The following is a 15,674-nucleotide window of genomic DNA, read 5'->3' on the forward strand; positions in this document are numbered from 1 at the left end:
TGAGAAATCCTGATCAGTGCGATTAAGAGCTTCGATAATCAATAATGCATCGGATTCCACGATGATCGTCGACAAATGAAGGTTCTTTATCCAACTAAGAGCTTCACGAATGGCCAGAGCATTTGCCATCGCTGGATCATTGTTACCGTGCATTCTGCCTTGAATCCACTTGAACATGTTGTTTCATTTATTTTAGTCAATTTTTTGTGTTCATATAAAAAGACGTGAAATTAATGAAAAAACATTCCCAATTGGGTAAGACTAGAAATTTTGCAATGATAGAGCAAACCATTTGTTTTTTACTTTTACATCAATAAACCGAGAAGTATAGTCAAACTCTTGGTATGCAACCTCAATATTTTATTCGGATTTCATATCTCTGATTATATTAATTTAATATTTGTATATATATATTCGCAAATTATGTGACTGCATCACTTGCAAAACAATACGATTCGTTTGTAAGTGAGACACGATATCGCTATTTTTTTCTTTCCCTTGTCATCGTGCATAATTGTAATTGATTTTTTCATTAAGTTTTCATGGACAACTTATTCAATGTTTTTTTAGGTAAGTAAGTACATCCACAACATATTCCTTGTCTTTTTTCTAGATGTTGCATTGTTTATTATTTTGTACATTTGTTGACTATTTATTTGCTGGTGTATGTAGCAGTGTGGGTCAAACACTTTTGTGGAGTTCAAGAAGCTCTGGCATTCGAGAAAATTCTCGTTCATATTTGAGACTAGGCATTCCTCTAACCAGGGTTTCTTTATGCAGTCATATATGCACATTCTATTTGTATGCTATCAAGTTGTATATTTGATTTCTTGTTTTTAATTATTTATTTTCCTAACTTTTGCTTTCTGTTCTTAATTTGTTGAACTAGTTAGAGTATGATAAGTGGTTAGTTGCTTTTCGAGCATTGTTCTGTATGAAGGAGAGAATAACAAATGATTTTCTATTTTTCTGTTAACAAATAGGTTCCAAAAAAAATTGCTGTTCTAGTATATAGAACTTTGTCGTCTCAGTCAAAGCATAATAAGTAGCTATATATGAATTTTAGTGGTTATCCTCATTATTCTTAGTGGTTATCCTCTTTTTGGGCTTCTTGATAGGTCACGGGCCAGTCCGACAAAATTGATCGACAATGATTGAAGTTTCGTACTGTTTTGGGCTTGAAGTAAGGAGCATTTGATTTCTCATTGACATCTATTATACTGTTATTAGGTAAGTGGGTCTTAGAAACGGCCTTAAAATTTTATAATAAAAAAAACAAAACAAATCCACACATCTATCCATTTGCAAAAAAAATAAAATAAAAAAATGTCATATTAAAATCAAATATTTTTAAAGTTTAGTTTTAAATTATAAAACAAACCCTAAAAACGTTCCAATTGGAAAAAAGACACGGTGTTAAATAAGATACTATTAAAAATAATTTTGTATCTGGTCTGTTTGCTTTCAGGAGAGTTTTTAAAAAATAATTATTTTTTTAAGTTGATTTTTAAAAACACTTTTTAAAGTAAAAATTGAAATAATTTTTTTTGGATAAATATATTAAAAACACTTTTTTAAAGTTGAGTTAAAAAAAAAACATTTAAAAAACTATAAATATGGGCTTTAAAAAAAACTTATTTTGACTTAAATAAATGCTTTGAAAAGCACTTAAAATTTATCAACACACATTTGAATTTATTTTAATACTAAACCAAACGGGCTCGTTATATACACACAATGCATGATATTTATATAAGATATATCATATCACAGCCAACACGTCCGTTGCTAAAACATATTCAAGCGCGGTTTCATTCATATAATATATTCACGGAGAATGAGCGCAAGCGCGGGAAACCCCCACAGAGAATCAGCGCATCCGAAGCTATCAAATTCAGGTATTTTGCTTATGATTTGATTCTGTTTCTCAATTTTGGGTTTAAATTGCTTTAAATGCTATCGATGCATTACCTAGATCGACCTTCTTCAATATTACTGTGAAGATTAGTTTAGGATCGAGTCCATCGATTTTTTTTACTTGTATGAGCGTGGCAGGTAAATTGTTTTTTCCCCCAGATTTTCTGTGAATACGCTGTCAAGTATGGTTCGAACACTTCTAAGGAACATCAGTTTCGAAGAAATTAAATAAGTTCTGTTTTAGAGAAAAACCTTGCGTCTGAATGCAGTTTCTGATAATCTATGTATCGTGCTGCTGTTAGGGATCTTATATTGTGTCCCGTTGTTGTAGGTTCATTGATTATGTTATGATAATGTGTTATCCAGTATGTGTGCGGGCGCGTAGTTTGTTCATGAACTTACGAGGGGACGGAAGCTTTTTTTGAGCAGAAAATCATGTGAAACTAATGATTCTCATTTTCATTCGAATGGTGAAAATTTTTGATTCCCTGGAAATACTTCTCCCTTACATATGAATTATCGACAACCATAAGTTGTATTTTCAAGCTTATTGTTCTTCTTATTTTCAAGCTTATTGTTCTTCTTATCCAATTCTAAAATAAAATCGAATCACATTGTCATTGAGGCAGCAGCAAGGAACTCACTATTTGCAAGTTTCCCATTCAATTAATAATTAATTTTCAGCTAGAAACCAAACACACATAATTTTAAGGATCATATACACAGTTCGTCGAATGAAGCCTTTTGTTCTTGGGAACGTCTATTTATATTTTCTTGGGAGCAGATCAGCAGAATTTTGCACGCTGTTTGATTACACGAACAAAGTATATTTTCTATAGTTAATGATGTTGGTGAAAGTTCATATAATCTTTACATTTTACCACTCTTTCTTATTTCGATTCTTAATTTGTTACTGATGCTTTAGCGGTGTAAGAATGTTCTTGAACATTATCATTTCTAGACATTGACTGGGACTGGAATTTGAATATGGTGTAGGTTGCAATGGGGTTTGCATCATGAGCACCACTTGGAAAGATGAGCAACACCCATCCTTCATCAACTTTATATCCTACTTCCTCAATGAAAATTCTTGCCGTTTAAACTTTGTTTCAATCGATCCAGTAGCCACCCTTCGGCCCTTCCTATCCAATATTCATTTTCAAGATGGCTTCCTTTTTAACTTTTTGTATATATTTTGGTTTGCAGGACTTCATTTTTAACTGTGGAGGTGTATCTGCAGCTTTCATATTTGTGACTAATTGGGATTCAAACGGCAATGCGTCTATCTTCAGCCGGTAAATGCTGCATATCTACCGCTCAGCTTTCTGTTGCTGATATTTTTTTTCATTTTTATTTGTACGTAATAAATTTCATTGCTTGGTTTAGAGTTCAGAAGTTGAGGGGGCAGTTTGCGAACTTGTACCTGGTTGTTACCCTCCCAACAAAGGATCAGAATGATTCTTTTGTTCGCTCTTATTTCAAGTGAGATAGGGCATTTCATCACTGAAGGTGCATTCTTCCTAGCATCATGCTTCCTGAACTGAACACTTGCTAACATGTGTCTTTCCAAAGATATGGCGGCATGGAGCTTGGTAGGCCAGCATTCATGCCTGTAAAAGACATGGAGATGGGATTTGAGAAAATTGTCAAGGTTGCACTTGCTCGAGGAGGTAAGATTATATTTCTCAAATCTACAAGTTATATGGATCCTCAACCATTTTTATCATATGGATTTTACTGCAGCATGTAAGAGGCTGGATGTCACAGCAAAACTGAGAGCAGAGGTTTGTAGTCGAACCTTTGTACATGTTTCGGTTCAATAGTTTTTCCTTGCAATTCATGACTAACAAATGTTAATGTGCAAAGAGGGAAATATCCGTACAATCAATGGACCTGTATATCAAAGTGGTTACATCTATTCCTGGAATTGATAACCATGATGCCAAAGCGGTAATAAGATAATTTGCAGTTTCAGAAATCACACACTCACTGACTCACACACGAGTATGCTAATATTTTGTTAACATTAGCTGCTGCTGAAACTTGGCCACTTGATTATGGAATTCATCTCATGTTCAAATGCAACTTGCATGTTTTATAAAGGTCAAAATAGAAAGAAAATATAGTTCGTAGAGTTGTTAAGTAGCCTCTATTTCATGACTTCACTTAGTCTTTAGGATACTATGCATGCAAGCGGAGTCGAGCTTCAGTAGTTTTATTACCGGAGGTCCGGAGCTCTAATTAATGGGAACTTAGGCTACTGGAGTTCGAGCTAAGAATAGAACTTTTCCATTTTATCCATCATACTCCTGTCAAATCTGCAAATTTTTTGGACATTGATACTCACATTTGCTTAAACATTAATTGATTGTAAAAAGAAAATCACAAGTCTATGAAAATTAAAAGTACATATTGAATGTATGGTATATTGAATGTATGGTCAATGTTGTTAAAGAATATGAAAGCCGAGTAAAGATGTCACAAAAAATTACTGAGTTTTAGCAATAGCTTGAGCATAACAAATTAACACAAAAAGAAGCAATGATACAGATAAAAATTAACTCCACATAATTGATTCATATGTATTTTCATTTTTCACTTGTCAGTTGGCAAGCGGATCTAGAATTTTATTCCGAATTCCAAAGCCCTGCGTGTTAGATAATATCATAATATGCAGATCGCATAGCCGTCCCCACGCAATCGCGTAGTGGCATTATTAAATATCAATTGTTTTATTTGATGATATAAAATCAAAATCCCACAAAAATACTCACATGTCATGCTTCTTCGTTTCAGCTTAATCAAGCGATTGGATCTATTGAAGCAATAGCCAAGGCTTCCAAGGAGTACATCATGGATAACACTGATCTTTCGGCTGAAAAAGCTGAACTGATTGCAAGGTTCTTCAGAGATCCAAAGTATTACCTTGGTCCCAAAATCAAATGAACAATGACTTTTTAGGCTGGTGGTTACATACTGTAGCTATCTTGTGTTAATCTGAACTTACCAATGTCACGTCTTTTAGCCCACGTTGCCTGTATAGTATGCAAAACTTAATACTGCCAGGATATGCTTGCTTATTTCGGTTTTTCAAAACTAGTCAGTCGTATCTTTTAGATTATTATCGCGCATTCACACCATGTCATATCTGAAAACCGGGAAACAAATTTAAAAAATCCACAGGAAACAGACACGGCGAAGAGTCAAATGCAAGTCTAAGAATGTCGTGATTGCTGCTATGGACACGCACACACATGAATGCTGAAGAGTTTATTAGCGCGCACTCACACCATTCAAACATTTGTTCAGTTGACAGCATGCTGAAAAATGAAGGCCTTCTGTTGATTTTAACAATTCATTATTCTCTACTTCCAAACGAAAAACGATTATCCGATACATGGATAAATTTAAGCAGCAGCAACCAACAAACTTGTAATCTAGGAAAAATGCAAGAGTATTGTGTGGTTAAATAATCACCGAAACTGCAAAATTCGAGGGAAACCAAGATACTTGGATACTTGGATAAATCGACTGAAAAAATTATCTCAAGCTTGGACAGCAAGGCACAAATGAAGTGTTAAAAATTGACCCTCATGATGGGGCACCAAGATAAGAGGCAAGACGCAAAATGTCACTGAATACTCCACCAGCCGTAACTTCAGCCCCAGCACCTGGACCACGCACAATCAGAGGTTGCTTAGCATACCTCTGCGTCGAGAATGCAATTATATTGTCGGATCCAGATAGTTGTGCAAATGGATGTTCTTTCTTGTATCTCCGCAGTTCCACTGTTCCTTTCTGGTTCACAACATCCACTACCCCAACATACCTCAACACCTTTTCATAATTCGACATGTTAGATCATTAATTAAAATTAAAAATCAATAAACAGAAAACATACTAATGAAGTTCCAACTACAGCAGTAAGGCCTGGAGGGTACTCACTTCACCAGCATCTTCAGCCTCCTGTCTTTGTTTTGCCAAGTCTACATCAAACTGAGACAGTTGCTGAAGGAACAGCTCAGGTGATGCACTATCCTGAAATAAAAAACGTATAAAATTTCATAATCAAAGATTAACTGGTGCCTCTGTCAAGCAGCCCTGTTCTCGTTAATATTTTACTTGCCTTTAATGGTTCTGGCACGAGGCTCTGAACTGGAATATCCGACAACTCCAGCTTTAGTCCAGACTCTCTGGCTAGGATTATCACCTGTGTCACACAAACCATTCAACATACATATTTATTCCCCTTTTATTTGCATTTAGGAAAAATAAGGACTCAAGAAACAGATTCTGGGCTGCTTGTATGTCTGGCAAACAATTTCGGCCACGGCATCGTTACTTTTAACATTGGGATTTCTCATGCATGTGAAATGATGTAACCAATGTCTTCAACATTCTTGTTTTTTGTCATCACAATTTGTTCTATTTTGAGGATGCAAATGGATCATCTGAGTTCTATTTCTGTTTGTAGGTTTCTAACACTTCTTTCTCTGTTGAGTTTAATAAATCTATTTTGTCCACCGAGAGGTTCGATTTGGCAAAAGCAAGCAAAAAGCAGTCACCGTTATGTTGATCACATTATGCGCAAAACAAGCATGGAAAAAAGTTTTAAGTTTGAAGATATATAATTTTAATTTAACATTTGATTTTTAAAAAGTAAAGTGGTATTTTTATAAATAAAAGTTAACTTTTAAAGTTTTAATTGATCTAAAAATAGTTGTACGATTTTTCAAACTAGTTTAAATTAATGTATTAATTAAAAAAATGCTATAAAATATTAAACTTGAATGGTATATATATTTGAGAGAATCGAAAAAAATTAATTTACCAAGAATAATGGATTTATACTTAAATTTTGCGTAGGTATGTTTTGATTTGGTATAATTAAAATTTAACAAAAACTAAAAATGTTTTTCATGTTTAGTGTCACTCTAGTAATGTGAATGCTAAAGGAAGGATAATGATGAAAACAAACTCCAGTTCACAAACTTCAGCCGGGACTAGGCGTGCCCACAAGCTGACCATAATGCAAAGGAATAAGAACATCACTTCTTGAATCCCTTCTCAGAACAATCTCAGAGCAGCGAGAGAATTTTGCTTCATTAAACCAATTTTCTTACACAAAAAGGCTAGGCAATAAAGGTGAAAATGACAAAACGTGATAAAAAATCATGAGACAATACCTTCCTGGCAACATCCATTCCAGATAAATCATCTCTCGGATCTGGTTCAGTATAGCCCGCCTCTTTTGCCTCTTTCACCACTTCGCTGAAAGCTCGGGCACCCATGAAGTTGTTAAATATATAGCTTAAGGTCCCACTGCATCAACACATACACTTGGTGAGTGGACAGGTGAGTTATAACGTCCTGAAGCATTTTGATTTTTGTCCATTCAGTTGGCAGCAAGACCTAAGCTTGCATTTTCAGAAAAATTACACAAAACTAAAAGTATTTTATTTTATTGGGTGGAGAGATATTACCCCCTGGGTCCTCCCCTCCCCTGTGCATAATGATTCAAGACAAAGACAAAGAACACCAACCTGAAGATGCCTTCAATTCGCAGAATTTTATCTCCAGTCTCGAGAAGCCCTTGCAAAGTGCTAATGATCGGTAAACCAGCTCCAACAGTTGCTTCATAGAAATAATGTGTATAGGATTGACGCTGAAGAGTTCTCAATTTCAAGTACTGCACACGTGACAATGTAGAAATAAAAAAATTAAGCATGAAATCTTGTTAAGACATCTTCCACCAACTATGAATATAAAACAGCCACTTTCTCTGCAGAACAAAAACTTAAATGCAGACGCCAAAGCATAGCATACATGTACCATGGGAGAGATGTAGCATTTGAACGAGCATATGGGAAATGAGACAATTCATAACAAAGATTGAAAATAATCAATTATTTCGGGAGCATTTATGCATTTCTTTGTTACCTGATCAAGGGGACCTGAATTAGCTTTCTTGTTTGGGGTGATAACGTGTATGCCTCTGCACAACCAATCATGGTAATGGCTCGCCACATAAGAGTCTGCGGTGCAATCTACGATAACGGTATTAGGGATGAAATGATTCCCGTGCACATGCTGAACAAATTTCTGAATATCAGCTTTGTCTTTTTGAAGATCTCTCCATATCGACAAGTCAATCCCCCTAATTACCATCACCACAAGTTAGGCTATTCAACTTCTAAAATTAAACACACACTGAATTTAAGGGGTGTATTAATTTTGAGTTTCAATAGAACTAGAGATATCATTCACAGATTGAAGAAGCTGAACAGAAACATGTAAGATTTTAGGGAGCCTATAAAATACAAAAGGTTTCAGTAACTATTTAAAAAATAGTCATAAGCATCCAAAATAAGAAGTCGGGAGGTTAGAAGCTCTTTTAAGAAAGGGAGGGAGAGATATTGTTTCAAGATCTGAAGACTTTTTTGTGGCATGAGATCACAAATCGATATCATATAGGCTCTGTAGCTGTTCGCCCTACAAATAGAAAGCTATAAATTCTTTTTTTTTTTTTAGAAAAACCAAACTTCTCACGACTTCCACAACATTTTATAGTATATAGGGGATCAAAAAATTATAAAGTACGTTTGTACCAAACACACTCTTGTTTAAAACATGAAAAATAATGGAAAAAAATTAGCTAACAACCATCTTGGACTATACCACCTCTAAAGGACCTTTAGTCAACAGAACCCCATTTTCTTTGTTCATTTTGCTTCATCTTCCATCAAATAAAAAATTATTTCAATCGATGATAGAAAACAATGGTCATTTTTGTTGGTTACCATCATTAATGGCAAAAAGTTGAATGAAGAAGCTCTCTTAAAACTCCCAAAACTTACGTATCACTTAATAGCATAGTCCTTGATCCCATAATCCCCATTACACGCAAATCAATGTTGAACTTTTCCTTGAGGACTGCTGCCTGTACAGAGATTGACAGACATATTAAACAAAATATAAAATTAAATATGAAAAGTACAATGCTAACAATGAATCATTTCAAATGTACCATAGGGAACCAAAATGTTGATCCCAGTTTAAGATTTAAACATACTAAAACCACTTGAAAACTCCAGCAAGCATAACTTTGGCCATAAGAATTAAGAACATAAAGTCATATATCTGAACTAATGTAAGTAAAACAAAAGAATTTCATGTTGCCAACTTGTCCGCATGGAGATGTATCCACACATAATCAGTTGGCTGTAATTTTTGTCGATACCAAATAAATTCTCCCGTTCAGAGAAAGTTTTCTGGGTTCGCTGACTTCCATGAATATGAGCAACAGGGTCGAGTTCATCGCTATGGTGGTGACCCCAATAATACTATCTGCTTTCACAAACACTAAAATTGAATCTAATGGAGAGCAAAAACTAAAGAGTCTGCAAAAACTGGTTGGTAAATCATGCGCACAATTATGATATGCAATGCATTTTTCAACTGGAAAGTTGTGTTACTGTTGGAGTGGAACTTTACATCCAGAAGGGCCCTAACTCCAGAAGACACAATCCCTTGCAAAAAAAGAGTCCAGAATTCTGGCGCCATTGGAAATAATTTATACCTGGTCCCTAAGTTGGTCAAGCAATGTGCCACCAATCAATCCTGGTCCAATAATACCCATCGATATGGTAGTTCTTGATAGATAAAATCTTGAGTGCACAGCACGTAAAGCCTTTATGCAATCTTCTCGCTTGAGAACTACAGTAATATTATATTCCGAACAACCTTGAGCTATGGCGCGCACATTGATATTGGCCTGAAAATTGGTCCACTGAGTCAGGAAATATATGCTTAGAGAGGAAAGAAAGTAGCAAAAGAATCTTGTTCTCCCGACTCTCGCAGATGCAAAGATTATACTATGCGGGTGTTTATCAAGGATATTTCCAACATTTAATAATATCATTAGATGTTAAAATGTTAGATCATAAAAATAAGTTGGAACCTTGTAAATTTTCTTCTCCGACTTATTTTGAAGGGCCTTATAAGCTCCTAATGTCTTATATTTTGGAGCACACCTGCTCCCATGCTAATTTTTTCCCTACATTTCAACACATCTTCCAAACCCTCAAACATCTTATTTCATGTTTGAAAGATCTTAAAAGCTTAGTCAAACCTGATACTAGAAACAGTTATGAGTTCCTTTAATCCATATTATTGAACAACAAACCAACTTGATTTGCAGCAGCAATAGTTGAGTACCAGTGATTGTATGGACGACATTAGAAAAATTATTCAATAGTCGTTAGTTTATCAACCTTCGCAAGAGCATTAAAGAGTGTCGCGCTAACTCCAGGAGTACTCGCCATTTTCTGGCCAACAGCTGCCAGAATGCTACAATTGGGAATAACTGCAATCTGCAAACATTCGATAAGAATAACATAGCACAAATCTTTTAAGAAAATGAGCAACACTGTTATCAAACTGCGAACGCCTGTGGATAAATGATCAAAGACATGGGCACCATCAATTTCAAATTAGGTTTTAAATTATGCCAGTTGAGTGATATTTAAGTAGGTTTTGCCTGCAAGGGAAGTCTAAAGTTTTATTGAATTATTGAATCCCTAACTCTTGCAAGTGATAGGATCGAACCGCAGCTAGTATGCATTGGTAAACGAGTTAAGAGTAATGAGTTGTCATATTGCTAATTGTGATAGCTAAATAATAGTTAAAATCATCAACAAGGTTGAAGACTGAGATGCATCATCCCCAACATGGATACCGTGTTCAGATTAAGTAGCAGTGCCTCTTGTTGTTACAAAACAGTTCTAACATGCCATCATCCACAAATAAATCTCCTAAAAAATCCCTTGGGGAGAAAGAACACCAAACCTTCTGCATAGGCTAATTCTTTTAGCTGTAAACTAAAGGGAAATTGTAGTTAGGAAGTAAATGGTTATTCAGAAGGTACTATTGGCAGGTAATCTTCATGAAAGTAGGTAACTCGCACAGTCAAATTCTCACATCATTTAATATACTCTCACCGAAAAATGCAGATTTACCTCACCACAGACACATAGATGAACACACACACACACACCCAAACACACACGCACACACAAAGCTTGGCCTGAGTTGGCATGATAGATCCAAACACTTGGTTAAAGACAAACAACCTGAGAGAGACGGCCCGCATCCAATGCCTGACGAAACCTAATTTCTAAAGCTGCAGCTACAGCCTTAACCTCCTTCTCAGGAACCGCAAAACACACAGAGTGCTCGCTACTAGCCTGCATTTAAGTAAATAGTAAGAATCCTCTATGAAAGTGCTTGTAAATTAAAATCAGAGAAGAAAACAGGTATACCTGGGATATCATGATTACATTAGCTCCAACATCCTTCACAGCGCTGAAAATGTCACTAGCAGTACCAGGAACGCCTGCCATTCCAGTCCTGAAAGAAAAAAAAAACGTCTGCAATAGTTCAACCAAGGGAATGGAAGAAAAAACAAACACTTAATCGAGTACCATGGCTATCATCATAATATAAATTAAAATCTCACCCTTCAACGTTTACAAGGGCTAAATTGTCAATTGTAGCAAATCCTTTCACTGGAGAATCCACCCTTTGGCACTCGTCAATTCCAAAATCAACAGGACGACAGATTACTGTACCAGGTGCAGCAAGGTTGAAGATGTTCCTTATAACAATTGGAATGTCATATTTCATGACAGGAATAATTGTACGAGGGTGTAAAACATTTGCTCCAAAGTATGACTGCATATGCCCATAATGATCACTAATAAGCGAATGTTAAGACATTACCAATTACGTCGGAACATATAGAAAAGTTACCATTTCCCAAGCCTCCTGATATGACAACTGTTTCAATATCACAGCCTCGCTGACTGCCAAAAGAAAACATAAGAGGTAAAAAAAAATAGCAGAATGACTCATCAATAATATCCCAAATGTTCACGTGATAGCTAAAAGAAAAGATTAAGGAAACAGAAAAGGATGCAGTAGACCCTCAGACATTGTTTGGTTTGGTGTATTATTAATCTATGTATAACTTATCCCATTCAATCTCGCATTATTCTCGTCATATTATTTATCTATTTATTAATTATTAATTTTATATCAATTAAATCAAATAAACTATAATCTATCCATCAAATCAAATAATATATTAACTATTTTTTCTTTTTTATTTATAATTACATTATATTACTTATCTATGTATTAGTTATACTATCACTCAAATTAAACGATGCCTCAATATATTATTTAAAAGGATCAGGATAGTGGAATGATATCGAAAAAAGTTCTGATGCCTTCCAACTGATTCAGCATGAAAATGAGGGTAACAAACCTTTTCTGGGGTCCGCGCTGTACACACCATCAACGTCAGTCCAAATAGTGACTCGGCGTGCTTTAAATAAAGCACCCATAATTGCAGCCGAAAAGTCGCTTCCATCTCTTTTTAAAGTCGTAGGTATGTTCTGAGGTGTACTGGCAATAAACCCAGTAGCAACAACTGTTTTAGCCAAATTTTGAGAGTACCACTTCTCTAGCCTTCGGCCTGACTCCAAATAATCTGGATCAACTTGATTAGAACTTGTAGGATTTACAATAAGTACATCTCGGGTGTCCATAAAAGCGCACTCCACGCCACTCTACAATACCAGGTAAAGAAATGCTGTGGTCAAATTGTTTCACAGAACTAGCGAAGTCAACATAATCATATCTCCAAAACCAAAAAGCATCAAGATAACAAAACACCTTTCTGACAACAGCTGACAGCAATTGGGCAGACCATAGCTCACCATATCCCACAACAAAGTCTGAAAAAGATTCCGTTGCATGGCCAGCTGCAGTTCAGGATGAATTTCGTAGGTCATTATAAAATAAAACAGCATTTTGGTCACCATTCAAAGTATAGTTTGTTGAAAAACAAAAGAAAATCAATAGTTCATGTCCAGGGAATTAATTTCAGGATACAAAAATAAGCGTGCATTTGGAACATGGTCTCAATAGATCAATTTTTTTTGACAAATCCAGTTTAATGGTTGTGATACAATTTATCATTTGAACGTATCAACCAAATTACTTTATTATTTCTCCGAATGATTCTAATCAAAATCCTTTTTTAAGGACGCAACATTGGTATATTGGATAACGGGGAGGTCCTGAAGTACGTATGGATGAATCAATAGGTTAGCCAAACTCAAGTCGGAATAGATAATTTGGTAGAAACAGAGGCCTATTTGGAAACTAAGATAGCGCTCAGTGCCATCATACTGTAGAAACAGAAAGCAAAGACTATTGAGAATGCTATTCTTTGTTTTGGAGTTTTTTTTTACAAACCTCACAGAAAAATGGAGATAAAATACAGTTAAAGATAGGTTTTGCTGGTCCATTAACTCTTTCGTTGCTTGCTTGAGAAGATATTCATTCCATATAATAAGGGAAACATAGCAGAGTATTAACATATTCCAAGCCATAAGCCATTAACAAACAGAAGAATAAAAAAGTTTGGTAGAGCTCGGTGCAGACCCAGAGGGGGATGGGAGGCAAATAGTAGCAACCACCCCCTAATATCAAAAACGAATTTGTTATATGTAATTCTTCTAAAATAACCAAGTCACTCCCCCACCCCTTGCGCGCGTCGATTCTTGACGCCCTCATTGCAAATTATGGGCCACCCCTGTTTACACTAAATAAAATGACAGCACCACTCTTGTACATGGGTCAAAACCATAGATATAAAGATAATCATTTCTGCCAAAAAAACTACTTCTAAGGCATTTCACATGCATGACATACCAATGTGTATTGCACGTAGCATTGCCTTGAGGTTATTAATATCATCATGCAATCGAGCCAAGAAATTAGCTAGTTCATCCCCTTCAAGTAGATCAACTGCCGTCAACTTGTGCTTTTCTAAAACAGCTTCTAATGCAACTACATAGGAATCATCCCGAGACTGTGCCTTGTATATGAGATCATACATCATGTCGGTCACCTTTGACATGGCAGAGACAACAACTAATTTTCTCTCCGACTCATCCTTAACAATGATGTTAGCAACATTTTGGATCCTTTCAGAATTCCCCACGCAGGTGCCACCAAATTTATGAATAGACCAAGTGTCACCCCTCGGAAGTTGAGCTTTTCCAACAGCTTCATCCAGTAAAATATCTAGAAATATAGTCATCGTCCCGGAAAAATATAGTTCAATAGTGACACTAGATTCTGTTATGAGTTTGAATCCATATGTAAAGATGGTAAAGAAAAAAAAAACCTGCACTAGTAACTGATGCCAATATATTGAGCTTATACGAATCCCTCCCTTGTAACCGCAAAAAATGACATGTTCTGTGGATAAAAATAACATGAATCTTCAGCTAATGCACATAAGAGAGTAGAAAATAATTTAACAAACATACATAAAAAAATTGCAATTCTACAGCTTCCAAAATTAAACCCTTTACAGATAAACAGTGAGGAAATTAATCAGAAGATAAATCTACAAAACTAACTATCATGCTAGAACGTTAAAATAAACTGAAGAGTGTTTTTTCCTTGTTGCTTACCTGGATAATGGAGACAGTAAAACCAGAAAATAATATACAGAAAAACTAGATAAGCTATGCCAATTCCAAAGTAACTTTGGAGAGTCATGTCAATGCTTTGTTAGTTCCAAAAGGTGGTTGCAGAAAACAAGTATTTGATCATTTTTTTTCCAAGTCTGAAATGATAATGGGATAGACAACGAACAAGAATTTATTGTTAGTAAGTGATTTATATCAACCAACAAATGGTTCGACTCTAACTAGCTAAAACAGAATCCTATCAATTGTGGTAAACTAAATAAACCCAGGGGCAGGATGGGGTACACAGAACAGTTCTGGACGGAACAAATTTTGGACAAGATGTAACTTGTAACGTTCTATAAACTGGAAAGTAATCGAATAACCACTATAGAGAAGCTATCTTAAACTCGCGAGAAAGAATGAATCTAAAAGAAACTGGTGTTCTAGGCAATTCAAGAAACAAACCACAAAAACAGAGGATATATCTTTCTTTCTAAAGTTCTGGCCGTGCCATTCACAGTAAAAATATTTACTATATCTAAAATAATGAATTGCATGATGACATTCATCAAAATCAAATCTTTGACCGTGCCATCCACAGGAAAAGTATTCACTTTATAAAAAATAATAATAATAATAATAATCGCATGACCACATTCACCAAAATATCTGTTCAAGTACACATGCGCATTTCGTACAAACATTATTTAACTTGGTGATCCAGTAGAGCCAACCCAACACACGGCTTAAAGTTAGTTCAGCAAAGATTGTTAACTTAATCGCTATGATTGGATTCTAAAAGCATACAACTGGGAAAGGGAAAAAACACCGTCCCAGGTGGTTATGCAGACACTGAATCTCTGATAAAATATATATATATATATATTTATTTACCACCACTTTCAAACCCCAGAACATAAACTGAAATCTTTAAGCACCCAGAAGTGTCCAGGTGAGAAACTGAAAAGAATCTAACAAACCAACAGAAACGAAATGCCCAACTATTTTCCAGCCAAGAGACACAGGAGTTGGGAACCTGGAGAGTGGAGGGCGTTGGAGGAGAGTAAAAGGGTGGATCTTGGCCGGTGGAGCCAATAATTTGTCGGGTTTGAAGAAGGGGCATGATGGAAGATTTTGTAGAGAAGAAGAAGTGAATGCCATTTCCCTTCTCCTTCGTTGGGCGTGGCGTTTTAGTTTTGCGGCCGC

General features: G+C 35.6%; 2 protein-coding genes across 2 annotated transcripts; one reads left to right on the top strand and one right to left on the bottom strand.

The window, feature by feature from the left end:
- Positions 1-1,211: 1,211 nt before the first annotated feature.
- Positions 1,212-4,982, top strand: LOC140884311 (protein PARTING DANCERS). Its single transcript, XM_073291029.1, has 9 exons — positions 1,212-1,230; positions 1,774-1,898; positions 2,914-3,038; positions 3,124-3,212; positions 3,304-3,399; positions 3,490-3,587; positions 3,661-3,701; positions 3,784-3,867; positions 4,714-4,982. Exons 2-9 carry the CDS (start codon positions 1,838-1,840, stop codon positions 4,861-4,863), a joined length of 744 nt encoding a protein of 247 aa, XP_073147130.1. The 5' UTR covers positions 1,212-1,230; positions 1,774-1,837; the 3' UTR covers positions 4,864-4,982.
- A 271-nt stretch (positions 4,983-5,253) lies between these two features.
- On the bottom strand, positions 5,254-15,674 carry LOC140880272 (bifunctional aspartokinase/homoserine dehydrogenase, chloroplastic-like). Its single transcript, XM_073284571.1, has 18 exons — positions 15,505-15,674; positions 14,177-14,250; positions 13,699-14,073; positions 12,655-12,743; positions 12,245-12,548; positions 11,728-11,780; positions 11,435-11,649; positions 11,238-11,325; positions 11,049-11,162; positions 10,191-10,289; positions 9,497-9,691; positions 8,775-8,857; positions 7,858-8,074; positions 7,461-7,606; positions 7,104-7,239; positions 6,044-6,127; positions 5,863-5,955; positions 5,254-5,754 (listed from the first exon to the last, which is right to left on the bottom strand). Exons 1-18 carry the CDS (start codon positions 15,627-15,629, stop codon positions 5,509-5,511), a joined length of 2,736 nt encoding a protein of 911 aa, XP_073140672.1. The 5' UTR covers positions 15,630-15,674; the 3' UTR covers positions 5,254-5,508.

Source organism: Henckelia pumila, chromosome 2 (assembly GCF_033568475.1).
Source record: "Henckelia pumila isolate YLH828 chromosome 2, ASM3356847v2, whole genome shotgun sequence".
NCBI lineage: Eukaryota > Viridiplantae > Streptophyta > Magnoliopsida > Lamiales > Gesneriaceae > Henckelia > Henckelia pumila.